The sequence below is a fragment of the Ruditapes philippinarum genome, unplaced genomic scaffold (genome assembly GCF_026571515.1).
Source record: "Ruditapes philippinarum isolate M1 unplaced genomic scaffold, ASM2657151v2 ctg364_1_1_1_1, whole genome shotgun sequence".
NCBI classification, from domain to species: domain Eukaryota; kingdom Metazoa; phylum Mollusca; class Bivalvia; order Venerida; family Veneridae; genus Ruditapes; species Ruditapes philippinarum.
Window position 1 is genome coordinate 29,306 of NW_026864557.1, and position 15,074 is coordinate 44,379.

Genomic DNA, 15,074 nt, shown 5'->3' on the forward strand with positions numbered 1-15,074 from the left:
AATATAAATATAATGCGCATTTCTATAGTAGAGAAGATGGCACGATTTCCATGATATTTACGCTTGTTGATAAATTATACATGTTACATGTAATTAATTATTATTATTTAATATTCTTTATAGCTCACTAAAAGATATTTACCATATTTACCATATTTATGTTACCGATGAAAACGGGAAGCTACGTACTACTTTCATGTCAGTGGATACACCACGTGCTTGGTATATAAAGGCCAATTAATGGGAGAGAGAGCATCTTTCATAGAGCCTTATCTCCGCTATGTGACATCACGGATAAGATGGCGAAGGCTGCGGGGTAAATTTCACTTTGTTTTTGCTTTAATAATTTACTTATGCTTTTTTTAATTAATTAATGCGTTTCCAAGCATTTGATTTTATAAGGATATTTTTGGTTAGGAACTTAGGTAAAACCGTAAAATACGTAGTGAAAAAAAAACAAGTTTACATTTTTTTTTACATTAAAAGAATACATTGTTAATTAATACGAGGAGTTCGTCACGTTTATCCGTTTAAACAAAGGTGCTAGTTGCATTAATTTAACCTAAAGTATGTTTAATCTTGTTATTCATGTAATATAATATCAATATATTAAAAAGATATTAAAGTATTTTTTTTCTTTTTAATATATTGATATTATATTACATAAATAACACGATTAAACATATTTTAGGTCAAGTCAATGAGACTTAAACGGCTTCGGTCAGTTTTTAGCCAATGACCGGTCAGAAAATACAAAGGTTAGTATAAGTCCAACAAACGAAGAAATTTTAGAATGTTTTTAACATTACTTAATTTTGCTTATTTAAGGTAAGATATGACATTTTGTATGATTTTAGCTCACGTGTCACAAAGTGACAAGGTTTGCTTTTGTGATCGCTTTTCGTCCGGCGTCCATCCGTCCGTCCGTTGAGCCACTTTCATCCAAACTTCACAGGAATATTAATTTTGTGGTCACCTTTAAACGTTATTTCCATGCATTACTCTGGTTGCCATGGGAACCGAAAGAAAAAAAGCTTAAAAAATCTTGCAAAAACTTCAAGTGGATGTCTACCAAGTTTGTTCAAATAAATGCCAATTGGTCAAAATTGGTCCCGCCCCAGGGCGTCATTGATTTTCCCTACATGTATATAGTAAAAACTTAAAAAATCTTCTTTTAAAAAACGCAAAGAGCTAGAGCTTAAATATCTAGCAGGAAAAAGCATCTTCTAATGGGTGTCTACCAAGTTTGTTCAAATAAGAGCCCTAGTGTTAAAATTGCCTCCGGGGTCATTGGTGATTTTCCTTATATCTGTAAAGTAAAAACTTAAAAAATCTTCTTTTAAAAAACCCAAAGAGCTAGAGTTTAGGTACTAAGCGTGGAATATCTTCCAGTGAGTGACTACCGAGTTTGTTCAAATAAAAGCCCTGGTGTCAAAATTGGCCCTGCCCCGGAGGGTCATTGTTGTTACCTATATGTGTATGGTAAAAACTTTAAAATATTCTTTTAAAAAACCCAATGAGCTAGAGCTTAGATATTTAGCATGAAACATCTTTTAAAGGGTGTCTACCAAGTTTGTTCAAATAAAAGCCCTATGGTTAAAATTGGCTCCAACCTGGGGTCATTTACTTTCTGTATATAGTAAAAACTTAAAAAAAATTCTTTTAAAAAACTCAAAGAGTTAAAGTTTAGGTACTAAGCGTGGAACATCTTCTAGTAAGTGACTACCGAGTTTGATAAAATAAAAGCCCTGAGGTCAAAATTTGGCCCGCCCCCGGTGGTCATTGTTTCTCCCTACATGTGTATAGTTAAAACTTAAAAACTCTTCTTTTAAAAAAACCCAATGAGCTAGAGCTTAGATATTTAGCATGAAACATCTTCTAATGCACGTCTTCCAAGTTTGTTCAAATAAAATCCCTGGGGTTAAAATTGGCCCCGCCCGGGGGCCAATATACAGGTGAGCATTTTCAGGGCCATCATGGCCCTCTTGTTTAGCAAATAATTTTTTCGATTGCAGATTTTTTAATTAATATTTTTTTTCCGATTGAACGCCATCTTATTGTGTACAGTACGGTCCTAGCGGACAATGGTACTGCATAATCAGATAAGTTTTGTAATTCTTGTCAAGTACAAAATGTCCTATCTTATCATAAATACAACGTTAATGTTTACCAAGATTTTTTTCATATGGTAGTTTCAACGTTGAAAACGGTAATTAAGTCGCGTTCTAAACGATTAGCATTTTTGCTAACCAGCTACAATGAGTGTTAGCCCTGTAGTAATTTCGTTTCGATTTATGAAATTTAAAATAACACATTTTATAACCAATAATTAATTTATATAATTTCCTCTTCAAAAATGTTACCATTTGTGTAAGTTCACCTGAGAACACCTGTTCTGGTGAACTTTTGTTATTGTCTTGTTCCAATCATGCGTCATAGAACATAATCCTAAGTCATTGTTCAAAGTGGTATAATTCTTTTATGAAATCTCTGGTCTCTTTCGATCATGGAAAATATAAGTTGTTCAAAACCACACGGCTTACAGATTTGAAATTCGATAAAGAAATTGATGCTTTTCATATAGCAATTATTTCCCTAGTTCTCCATTTTGAAGGTCATTTCCAATATGTCATATGCTACAGATAAGATAGAAATCTCTCATAATTCTATTATTTTCATAAAAACTGAAAAAAATCGCTTACACTTTGCTGTTAATTTGATAATTGACGTAAATCAGCTGCTTAAAATAATGTTTCGTTATTTGTCTATTATATTATATAGAATGGCTGCCACTTTTTGAAGGGGGTTAATATTGTAAAACCGGGAACTATCTATATCTTACTATAAAATATGCATATTACGATCTGATCCAATAAAGGCGCAATCCATTAGTTTTCAAAGGCTTTATACATTTAGTAAAAATTCATAAAATTGTCTCATCAGAATCCATAAGGTCAAGATGTCCTTACACATCTGTTCTGCTGTACTTCTATTTAACCTAATCGTCCTCGGTTATTTTCCATAATAACCTCGGAGTTAATACGAATTGAAAGAAGTTCTCGTGATCTAAATCATCCACAGAAAATAGTCAGTTTCGGTTTAAAAATATGTCTGACAACCATTTAATTGAAATATACCCACTGATGTACAACTATAAACACAACCGACTTAATTTTTCATCATATGGAAAGTCATGACTGTCTTATATTGTTCTTTTTCAATTTATTTAACCATTTGGATAATATATAAGTTAACTTCGACTATATATGACTTAAAAACACCTTCTTATTTAACCGGAATCCATTATATTAATCCACAGTTACAATATATGAAACCATACCGTCAGTGTATGAAACCGAGGTAGCAATAAGTTGATTTTGTCAATATATGATTCCAGTTCTTCAATATATGGTACCAAAATATATATATCCTGATATGAAACCGAATTATCAATATATTAATTCATTTTTCAATATATGAAACCATTTTATTAATTTATGAAACCAAAGTAGAAATATATAAGTTGGTTATCACATTATATGATACCAATTTTTCAATATATGGTACAAAAATAGCCATATATGGAACCAGATGCCCTTATATGAAGCCGAATTCTCAATATATTAATTCATTTTACAATGTATTTAGTAATTATTTATTGAGAGATTGAAACACAAATGGTAATTATCATAACTACTGACGTGTAACATGTAACTTAGGCTAATATATGCAAGGTCAAGGTCACTAAAGATGATAAAACAAAGAAACTTTGTCCAGAGCATATCTCATCCACGCATGGGATGGTCATAAAACTTCATAGAAATGTTTACCATTTTGAGAAGCACATGCATAAACCAGGTATCTAGGTTAAAGGTTAGAGGTCATGCTTGTTCGTAGCCGAACTTCTATATTCATCGGGGATTTTAATGTAACTTGGCACGAATGTTCACCATTGTGAGGCTTATTGCGCGCATAATTCAGGTCCCTGCTACCAAAGTCAAGGTCACATAGAGAGGTCAAAGTTTGTATACGGGACCATTTAGTCATCATTTATTGATGTATTGTAACACAAAGGATAACTATCATGAATACAAGTGTGACACATGTAATTTAGGTTAATATTTCAATGGTCAAGATCACTAGAGATTACAAAATAAACTGATATTTTCCGAATATTGCTCAGAGCATATCTCCTATATGCATATCAATAATGACCACATGTCTGTCAAAAGCTTTCGTGACGGGCGTATTTTGCAACAATTTTGCCTGAATAACTATGAATTTACTTATTTTAGGTGAACATTTACATGATATATTGGTAAAATGTCAACAACTCCTATAATTAAATTGCTATTAGTTTACAGAATTATTTTCTTAGCGTAGGTTAGACCGAAATACGGTATCCGTTCGGTGTATTCGAATTATTGTGTTCAAGGTCCTCCTCCGAAGACTGACGGAAAAAAAAAAGTTGCGGTTGTGATTTAACAATGCCCTTGAATCATCTAACTTTACTTCCTTTTTGTCAAATTAAAAAAGTGGACTTGCCTTATACATTTATAAATCTTTTTGTCAGTTTCGACGAAACTGAAAGTAGGAAGGTTGTTTTCAACAAGGAACGTATTTTTGTGTCACATTTTTTTTTTGTTTCATAGAAAAGCAATTACATTTTTTTCAAAATTCATTCTTAGTCAAGTGGCAAGATATCATTATATAAAGACAAATTGAGTACGAGTCAGAAATATTATGTCGGAAATAGATAGCTTGAAATAATTTTTTATGACAGTCATGCATCTGGTCAAGGGGACACAACTTTTATTAAAACTATACTTTTTCAATTGAGCCTTTCTGATCGAACTTTAGAAGTCACATTTTCAGTTCAAATATTCCGGAAATTTGTCAGAAATGTTGTTTTGTTGAATTATTTTTTGTTTGAGTTCCAATATTGGTCATCTGGTGTCAAAAACTGTGTCATGCTGCCAAAACATAATGAACACTTGAGAGGTCACATTTTTCAGCACACATATTCTTGAAATATTCCCCTTGTGGCTTAAGGGTTGCCTCTAAGAATTGTGCCATCAGAATTGCAGCCACCGTTTATCCCTGCGTGATCGTTAGTGTGACTAAACGGAATGTATTCAGCTTTTAGCTTTAGCAGGTGAGATGGTTTAATTTGGCCCCTGTAGTTGGTTGACTATAATAGCCGTGGCTAGCAAGAACCACCTTCCCTGTTTCGTCGCCATATGACCTAAATTGTGTTGGTGTGCCGTAAAACAAGCAAGAAATCAACAGTTTTAGACACTTGTTTAAATGTTGTTTATCTCATGTTCAAACATGTGTCATTAGGGGTAAAGCAAAAATAGGTCACAGAGCCTTACTATACTGGAGTTGTAACATTTTCAACCCAAATATCCTAGAAATTTGTCAGAAAGGTTGTTTCGCAAGATCGAATATGGGTCATCTGGGGTCAAAACTAAGTATCGCAACTGAAATTTAGAAAATCCTTCTTAACCCTATAAACTTAATATTTCAGTACAAATTTTCTGGAAATTTGTCAAACAAACTATTTTTGAGATTTCTAGCTCAAGATCGAATATGGGTCTTCTGATGGTCAATAAAAGGTCACAGAACAAAACCAGTGGAAAAACCATACAAAAACAGAAATGTCATTTGCAGCGCAAATATCCTTGAAATTTGTTAAACTGTTTTTAATCCGGATATTTTAGCATTTTTTTCAGAAAGGTTATTCCTCAAGCTTGAATATGGGTCATATGGGATTAAAAACTAAGTAAAAGACCACATGTGGAAAAATTGTGTTAACACACTACAGATTACATTTTAGCCCAAATATCTTGGAAATTTGTCAGAATTTGCTTTAATGATTTCTAGATAAAGTTTGAATATGGGTAATCAAGTGTCAAAAAGTACGTCACACAATCAAAATATGGAAACACTACTGTTTCAAGCGCAGAGATGAACGCTGGATATGATGTCCTCTATTGTTTTAATATTCATTTTTTCTAACCACTTTTTTTATTTCAATTCAATTTGAAGCCACTAAGGATTTCTGCTTAATTGACAATATAACAATACGGCAGAAATTTTGCAAGTAAATAATGATTTTACAAACAAAGCAAGTGGTAGATTTCTGGTATTCTGGTGTATTTAAACTCAGTGTTGACACGCACTGAATGAAACAATTTATATGGTCTTACTTTGTTGTATCTTAGTTGCGGGACCTTTCTGTTGAAAATGTTTCAGAGTTAAATCATATACATACATGCACAGTGCGTGTATTAGTTACCCTAACTCCAGAGCATGCCCATTGATTGGCTAATGTTTCTTGGGTTTACTTATTGTGACGGAGCGATAGAAATATCATATTCATTTGCTCGTTCATTGGTCACTTTTTTCTTGGGTTTCATAGTGTGACAACAGGGAATGTGTTTTTATTTTTAACAATGATACAAAAGAGAAAAAACATCGAAACACTCGGCAATCTGATTAATACCCCTAGTACAAATCAGATAGTCTCGTGTTTTGATGCTCTTTGTATTACTTATTGTCCCGCATCAATGAATTAGTATATCCTATATAGAAGTGTTTATATTTTTTTTGGTCATAATATGTACGCTTAGTTTTCAGTTTTTAGCTCACCTGTCACAAAGTGACATGGTGAGCTTTTGTGATCGCTTTTCTCGACATCTCCTCATAAACCACTAAGCCAATTTCATCCAAACTTCACAGGGATGTTTCTTTGGTAATCATCTTTTAAAATTTTTCAAAGAATTCAATTCTAAGTAGAATTCTGGTTGCCATGGCAACCGAAAGAAAAACTTAAAATCTCTTCTTTTAAAAAACTGTTAGAGCTAGAGCTAAAATATTTGGCATGAAACATGACCAAGTTTGTTCAAATAAATGCCCTGGGGTCAAAATTGGCCCGCCCCGGGGATCATTGATTTTCCTTATTTGTATTTTGTAAAAACTTTAAAAACCTTCTTTTTAAAAACTAAAAAGCTAGAGCTTAGCTATTAAGCATGAAACATCTTCCAGTGGGTGTCTACGAAGTTTGTTCAAATAAAAGCCCTGGGGTCAAAATTAGTCCCACCCAGGGGGTCATTGTTTTTTCCCTTTATGTATAAAGTAAAAACTTAAACAATCTTCTTTTAAAAGATCCCTGGGGTTAAAATTGGCCCCGCCCCGGGGATCATTGATTTTCCTTATATGTATATAGTAAAAACTTTAAAAAAATATTCTGTGAAAGGAGCTAGAATTTAGATAATAAGCATGAATTATCTTCTAGTGAGTGTCTACCAAGTTTGTTCAAATAAAAGCCCTGGGGACAAAATTGGCCCGCCCAGAATGGGGGGGGGGTGTCATTGTTTTTCCCTATATGTGTATAGTAAAAACTTAAAAAATCTTTTTAGAGGTAGAACTTAGATATTTATCATGAAACATCTTCAAATGGGTGTCTACCACGTTTGTTCAAATAAAAGCCCCTGGGTAAAAATTGGCCCCGCCCCGGGGGCTATATACAGGTGAGCGATTTCAGGGCCATTATGGCCCTCTTGTTGTTCATCTAACCATACGTTTTAGATCACTCGATCACATGGTATTCAGGTTCTTCCTAGTAAAACATCTCAAATGTTTGAAGGATTTTTTTCAGGCTTTTCTCCAGACATCATTACATTCCACTTGTCGGAATTTTTTATTTAGTTTAAAAATAGTTTACTTCAAACAGCATAATATTATATAAATACTATACCAATAATGTTCATGCATAAATTGGTGAAAATATTGTTCGAAAGCTGAACTTGTAAAGATTTTTTATTTGGCACTTCACAATTTCTATTATATGTTTCATCAAAGGATCATATCATTTCTGTTTTAGCTCAGTTGTTGAAGTAAACGTGTTCTTATCTAAACTGCATAGTTCAAATATTTGATAGTTGGCTTACAACATTATCGTAGGGTTCCCTCCTTTCAAATTGTTTAAATATAGTCAAAACTAGTTTCGTCCCGGAAGAAACATTTTTTTACTAAGTACATGTTAAACTTGAAATCTTCTATTTTCAACTACATAGTACAGTTTATTTATTTTGTAGAAGCATCACTTAGGAGACATCTCTCACTCAAGATTGTTCCTATTATTCCCTTGAATAATTTCCTATTCTAAGTATTTTATTTTCCTTTTTGTTAAACAGGGAAACTTTTAAACTTCATGCTTGTTGGAGCCACATATCTTATTGCTATATTATAATAACAAGTAACCTAATTACACGGTCTTTTACAAAGCTTTGCAAACATGAATTTTGTCAAAATTAGTTGTGATTTACTTCCTTATCAATTTCTATACAATGCTGAAAACAAATTAATTTGAACAAAGGCATGCATACTACAAATTTTTCGGTATTTAACATAACATATAAGTAAAACTGGTTAAAAACAAAACTTTCGTTATTTCTAAGTTTTCAATACAAAACGAAATGTTACCAATGTTTGCATAACAATGTCATAATAATTATTTCTTGTAGTTCAAGGTTATACCAATTTTGTAAACATTGAAATTAAATTATAACATCATGAAATTGATGATTTTCAAAAACTTTTATTTAAGTTTTTTTAAGTTTGACTTGATAAATTTTGTAATAATTTACAAATTAACCTAAAATTTGAAGAAATTTTCTTATTCCTGTACATTTTATTTTAGAACTATCCTGTACAAGATATTATTTAGTGAACACTGAGAATCACCGATTCCAGTTTATAATTTTTAAATGTCTCATTGAAATTTTTCATATATGCTAATTTTACAGAAAGTAAAACTGATAACAGACCGACTTCGTCCAAAAAAAATGTAATGTTGTGAAATTTGCTTGTAAACTTCTTTTTGATTATATTAAGCGGCTGCGAAGGAATTGTCAGCTGTGCACTTCATACCTTTAAAAAAAGCCGAATAAAATACTCCCTAGACATTACGTCCGTACTAGAAGTACTCGTGTTATACTGTGACAGGACGAATAAGCAAATGAACAACGATAAAACATCCAATTTGAGCATAAACGTAGTTTATAAGACAATAAAGGCATCAGGCCCGTCAAAATAAAACAGCACACGTGTTACCTCGCCTTGTTATATAAAATGCATCAATTTAAGTTTTTAAAACCAGAACTATATGTCCGCACAGCACTATCCTAATCATCTAAAAAAATAAAAACCTTTAAAGATAATTTTTTTTTCAAATCGAACTGTTTTCCTAGTTTCTAAAAGTCAAGAAATGGAAACATCGTGGAGAAAACGTATTTACGTGCGATTTGATTTCAACTTGGTTCCACGATATTAAATCTCGGAAAACTACAGACAGTTGCACGGTTCATTGTATATGGAGATAAGAGGAGATAAGAAAACATTGTCTTTCCATTGGAAGTAAATGTAAATAAAAATGTTTCGCAACAAAGCCAGAAATTTTAAATTGGTCATGAAGTGTAAAGCTGATATATATATATATGAATATTTTATGTACTTGTGATTTTATTTGACGACTCGCAAAATAAATGGTGTCATTGCGCAGAAAATCATATAGACTACGTAGTCCAACTAATTGTACTGCGCGACGAGATATTGTGAAAGCGAGATTCTGACCCATCACGAAAATATCTCAAACTCAAGCTTTGGCACGTCAATATATTTTGACTAGGCTGCTACGCAGCCAAATAATACATGTATTACCATCAGTAAAAAAAACACATACCGTGCATCGAGAAAGATAATCGTTACCGTGTAACATTGTTCTAGATATTGTCTTTACATCAGTGCACAAAACTTGAATTTGAATGACTTATTTCCGTTAAGTCAACAGGACAATGGAGCTTTAATTGTGTATTATTCGCAATTTATATTGTTCCGCAAAAATAGAATTGTTTAGACGAAATCAAAAGTAGGGCGGACTAAATAAATAAGTTGATCCGATTATTGAAATGCTGATCAGAGTTAATTATTAAACATCGGACAATGTTTTTTTATATCATATTTTGTTTCATATTTCGTAACATATACATTCATTAATGAACAAGACGTGTTATTAGAAGTCGAATTCGATAACGTTTACATTAATCGGTCGTACCATTATGATAATTTTTGTTCTTCAATTAATACATTTTGCATTTTTATTACAATATAGAAGAATAAAATTGATATAGACACGAAAATCCGAGTAGCGTAGTGGTTAGAGTGTTCAGATAATGAAGACCTCAGTTTATGAAAATGTTGTGTTTTTTTTCGAGTTCAAATCTGCAAATGTGCACATTCCTTGACTACAGAATTATTTTTAGTGTCAGAAAATATTTTTATAGTGTGTCACGTAACGTTTACAATTTTTTGCACAATTTTTTGAATGTATTTGATATTTAACTGTCATTGAACAGATTTAAAAGTTTTATAAATTTAATTCTATTTGTAACTCTGAATTTCATTCGAATGTGTGTATCACTAAATTTTCTCCAATTATATTGTGTGAGGAACTAAAATCTAGTTCGTTGTAAAAAACCCAAAAAACCCAAAACAACAAAAACAAAGACGTGCCTATCCAGGATTCGAACCAGTGTCTCTACACTCACAGAGCGAACACTCTACCACTACGCTATTATGCTAAACGCATAACATGTGAGTGACTGATTATGTGGTAAAAGTTATAGGCGATAAATAATATGCTTATCGACACCCCTATTTGTCAATATTGATATAAACAGATAATGAAAGGAATAGCGAATTCGAGCTGTACCATGCAAAATGTCACTGGGTCAGCTACACTTGACATATCTAGTAGGTATGCACAAGGGAATCTACAAAACCCTTCCGCAATGCACTACCGGAAAGGCCCCCAACGGGGAAACTCACAATATAAAATTAAAGAACCAATAAACAAAACTGGTCAAAACAGCCTTTTTGTTAAAAGTAGAAATTTCAAAAGGTTATGAGTGGAAACAAAATGATGCGCCTCAAATGTTTCTAGAAAGACATAAACCGACTAGAAACACCATACGAGCGATACTCCTCATGATACCGATTAAAAATGAATTCTTTATAACTTAGGCACATTAATAGATAAATTAACATTAATGGTTTACATAAGATAAAAAATTCATGGGTGTGATTGACGTCATAAGGCTAGAACAAAATGATCTTGAGGTTCTGGTTACATGCTGAAAAATAATAGGGCAGGTAGGTCGAAAAACATTTTTTGTTAATTAGTGTTTTATTAAAATTTAACTGTATGTCAAATATATACACTATAGGATACTCCATTTTTGCAATAAAATGTTCTAGGTTAGGTGCGGAAATACAGTGTCGGTCAGATTACTGGAACCACAAGATCATTTTGATTTGGCCTAATCTCGCGTGAATGAGTGTCGCAAGAATTGTCCTTTAATATTTTTGTTTATTTTTTTTGTTTATTAGAGCGAATATCAGTATATAATTAAGTTATAATAATTATTTGAAAAAAAAAAAAACCGTGATGAAATAATTTAAATTAAAAAATAAATGTTTTTATTTAGACACGTCACGTGTCTAAATAAGTTCTCGCTAAAAAAACAACAACGACGCGTTCAAAATTATCGTATATTTTTGTTTGTAAATTGTAATTGTAATCTTTATGTCACAATTCAAATTGTCGCTCTTTCGTTTTCGTTGCTTTTCACGGTCTGTCGTTCCTCCTTTGGTTGGACATTTTGGTGGTTTTTGTTGTCCAACTTTGTGTCATCTATTAAAACTCAAATTCATGTACCGTGGTAATAGTAAAACATAAAATCAACATCCAATGAAAATGTGTTATTTAAACCACGTGGTTCACACACGCATCGGGGTTTACCTAAAATACGATAGTGACTTTTTGACGAAAGTGAGCGAAAGTGACTTTAAAAATATGAATTATAGTGTTTTAATAGAATTTTACAATAAAATTGCAGTTTGCAGACGAATAATATTAGAAACTTATTATATTTATTATCAAAAATAATCATAATATTCATTAAATTGCCATTTATTTTCATAATTTCTATACACAAGTTCTGAGATCTTCCTTTCGCTCACATTGAAAAATACGAAAGTGACTTATTAGATATACAAGAAAAATATTACATACATTCGTATGTAATATAGGTACGATTGCATACTACTTTTTGTGAAGACTTTTTTATGTTTGCTGCATTAAAAGTGTAATGTAAAATGAACAAACATGTCATGAGATATTTTATATCTTTAAACATTTTCATGGAATGTAATTAATGTATCATTATATTAAAATTGCATGCCTTCAGATGAGAAAAACGATGTCAAGGTAATCAAAATATGAAAAGAAAATTCACGGTCAATTGACTGCTTTGAAGCATAATCACAGAATAAAATTACAGGAAATTAAAAAAAACCTTTTAATACACTAAAGGTAGAATTTCATTGTAAGTCATAGTCACAGATTTGAGATATGATTATTTATTCATATTAACATCATTATTGGTTATATATTGATAAAAAAACACCGAAAGGCACAGTTTGTAAATATTTATTACAATAAAATATGAAAAAGGTATTTCCATCTTATGCGACGCGCCGAGGTTAGCTATATTTATAATTCCCGCGCTAAGTCGCGGTGGTGCTTGGGATAATCACTTGATACTGTAAATGGCAGCCATTTTACGATACGAAAATGCCTGGCCCTTCTCGGACAGTTTATCCTGCCGAAAAGATATGAAAAAATACTTGCAATTCAAAGTTTGTTTGCTACGTAAAGATTATAGATTTACTCTTTGCAAACCTTTTTTCTGCCTGATTGTAATAATATTGATGTGTTTTCATTGGCTTAAACCATCACGTTATCAATACACATAAAGGTGTGAACTAATTTCGTGTTCATTAAAATTATTCCGTTAATAGACATATAACAATCTTAATATTTACAAATGAATTAATAAAACAACAGAAGCAGTTAAGATAATAAAAAATCATTGGAAAAAATAAATGCATATAAATTGTAAATTTGTGTATGACAACTCACCCCCTAAACAAAACATAATAGACTCAACCAAAACAAGCGTCTGCTTCTTTACCTAACTATGTAGTTGCATGGCCATGATTAGAAATAGCAAACAAATGTAAGGTAGCACTCCACAGTTAATTTCAAGTTCCTGCCGTCAATGTCCTACAAGCAATACGTCTAATAATTCTGATACCAAACTACACAACCTGGAAAAAGAAAACACATTTTGTTGAGAATATATATGACATCTGATTGCAAATCTACAAAGAAATTATCCCATCTGCAATAGGCAGGCAGTAAAAAAATTTGCAATTCATTCCGTTGAAGCCCAAAATCTACAGTCGCCCGAGACCCAAAACAACACATTTCGACCCTCTGGCAAAAAATATCTGCAAATATACAGGCTAAAGGAACACCGTCTCTGCTTTAGCAACTCCCTATACATGCAAAATATCACAAAGAAACTAGTCCTCAACCTTGTAGATTTTTTGCTACTGCTAAAAGTTTGTACCCCCCTGTAAAATGACTTCTTTTTACCGTGCATGCTGTATAAAAGCAATGTTTACAAAAATTGGCGGCCTTGACATTCATAATCAACAGCATGTGATTTCTGGCCATGTTTTCGAATTTGCCAGTGATCATATTAGATGTCACAAAAACAAATTTTATGCTGAAAATGCATTTTAAAGACAACCAGTCATTTAAATCCAGAATATTCACTATATCCGAGAAATCCTCCCTGGCCATTCGAAGCTGTGGCTTACATTACTGTGGTGTGCTACCTAAGAGCTAAAGCTATTTTAAAAATTATACTAAGACCACAGCAGATTTCGTACAGAAAAAAAGCTTTTAATAATATTGCAGTTTGTAGACGTATATTATCAAAAACTTTTAACATTTATTGTCAAAAATAATCATTATGGCGATTTATACCCCAATCATTTGCATGCATGATTTTTATATTCAAGTTCAGCGAATTTCCTTTCGCTCACACTGAAAAATACGAAAGTAACTTATAAAATATTTTATAATACTGCACGTTTGTAACGTCGCTTTTCATTGGATAATCGTGACGTTTATATAGTTTTATATACACGGCTACTGTCGATTCATGAAGAAATCTTACCTTTTCTCTAAAAAATGATGCGTGCTGTATTATAAATTCGTTATAAAGATTGTTGACAGGATATATGACCGTATATAAACGGCTATTTGCAATATAACCCTCGCCTAACGGCTCGGGTTATATTCACAAACAGCCGTTTATATATGGCCATATAACCTGTCAACAATTTTTATAACTAATAGAATATAGTATTTTAATTGAAATTTATAATAATTTTGCAGTTTGTAAACGTATTTTTCATAAATGTTTGATACTTTTTTTTCCAAAAATAAAATGATTATGATGATTTGATATCAAAAATTTGCATAATTTCTATACTGTATACAAGTTCAGAGATCTTCCTTTCGCTCACAGAGAACAATACGAAAGTGATTTATTCGGACGACTGTCAGCAAGAGGAAATAAAAGTAAAAATATTAGATGTAGCGTTTAATTTAGATTTGCAGTATGCAGACGTGTATATACATATATTAAATTTATTTGGTTGATTTTTTTTAAATCATTAAGATGATTTAATCTTCGTTTATTTGCATAATGTTTATACATTAGCTTAGACATCTATCTTCATTTCATTGTAAACCTGACGAAAGTGACTTATTGAATATCAAATATAGCGTTTATATAGACTTTAATATTAATATTGCAGTTTGAAGAAAGTACAGTATAAATACGTTACATTTATATATTTTGTATAAATATTAATGTATCATAAAGATCATTATGTCCCGATTTTCAGAGAAAACATATACTAGTATTTCAAAATATATTACCACAATTCAACAACATTGACATTGTATAGCCATGTAGATTATTTTGCTTGATTATTTACGTGGAAACACGTCAAATTCTTAATTCATATTTTCCCGTAAAATTATATTGTCGGCATTTATTCCATTTCACCAAAATTTAAAAAAACTT

At 31.8% G+C, this 15,074-nt stretch overlaps 1 protein-coding gene across 1 annotated transcript in view; it reads left to right on the forward strand.

Moving 5' to 3' along the window:
- Positions 1 to 231: 231 nt before the first annotated feature.
- LOC132726056 (uncharacterized) overlaps positions 232 to 15,074 on the forward strand; it is an 80,053-nt gene continuing 65,210 nt past the window's right edge. Inside the window, exon 1 of the mRNA XM_060711303.1 lies at positions 232 to 316. Within this exon, the coding sequence (XP_060567286.1) occupies positions 300 to 316 (17 nt within the window). The 5' untranslated portion in view covers positions 232 to 299. The remainder of the gene's footprint in view (positions 317 to 15,074) is intronic.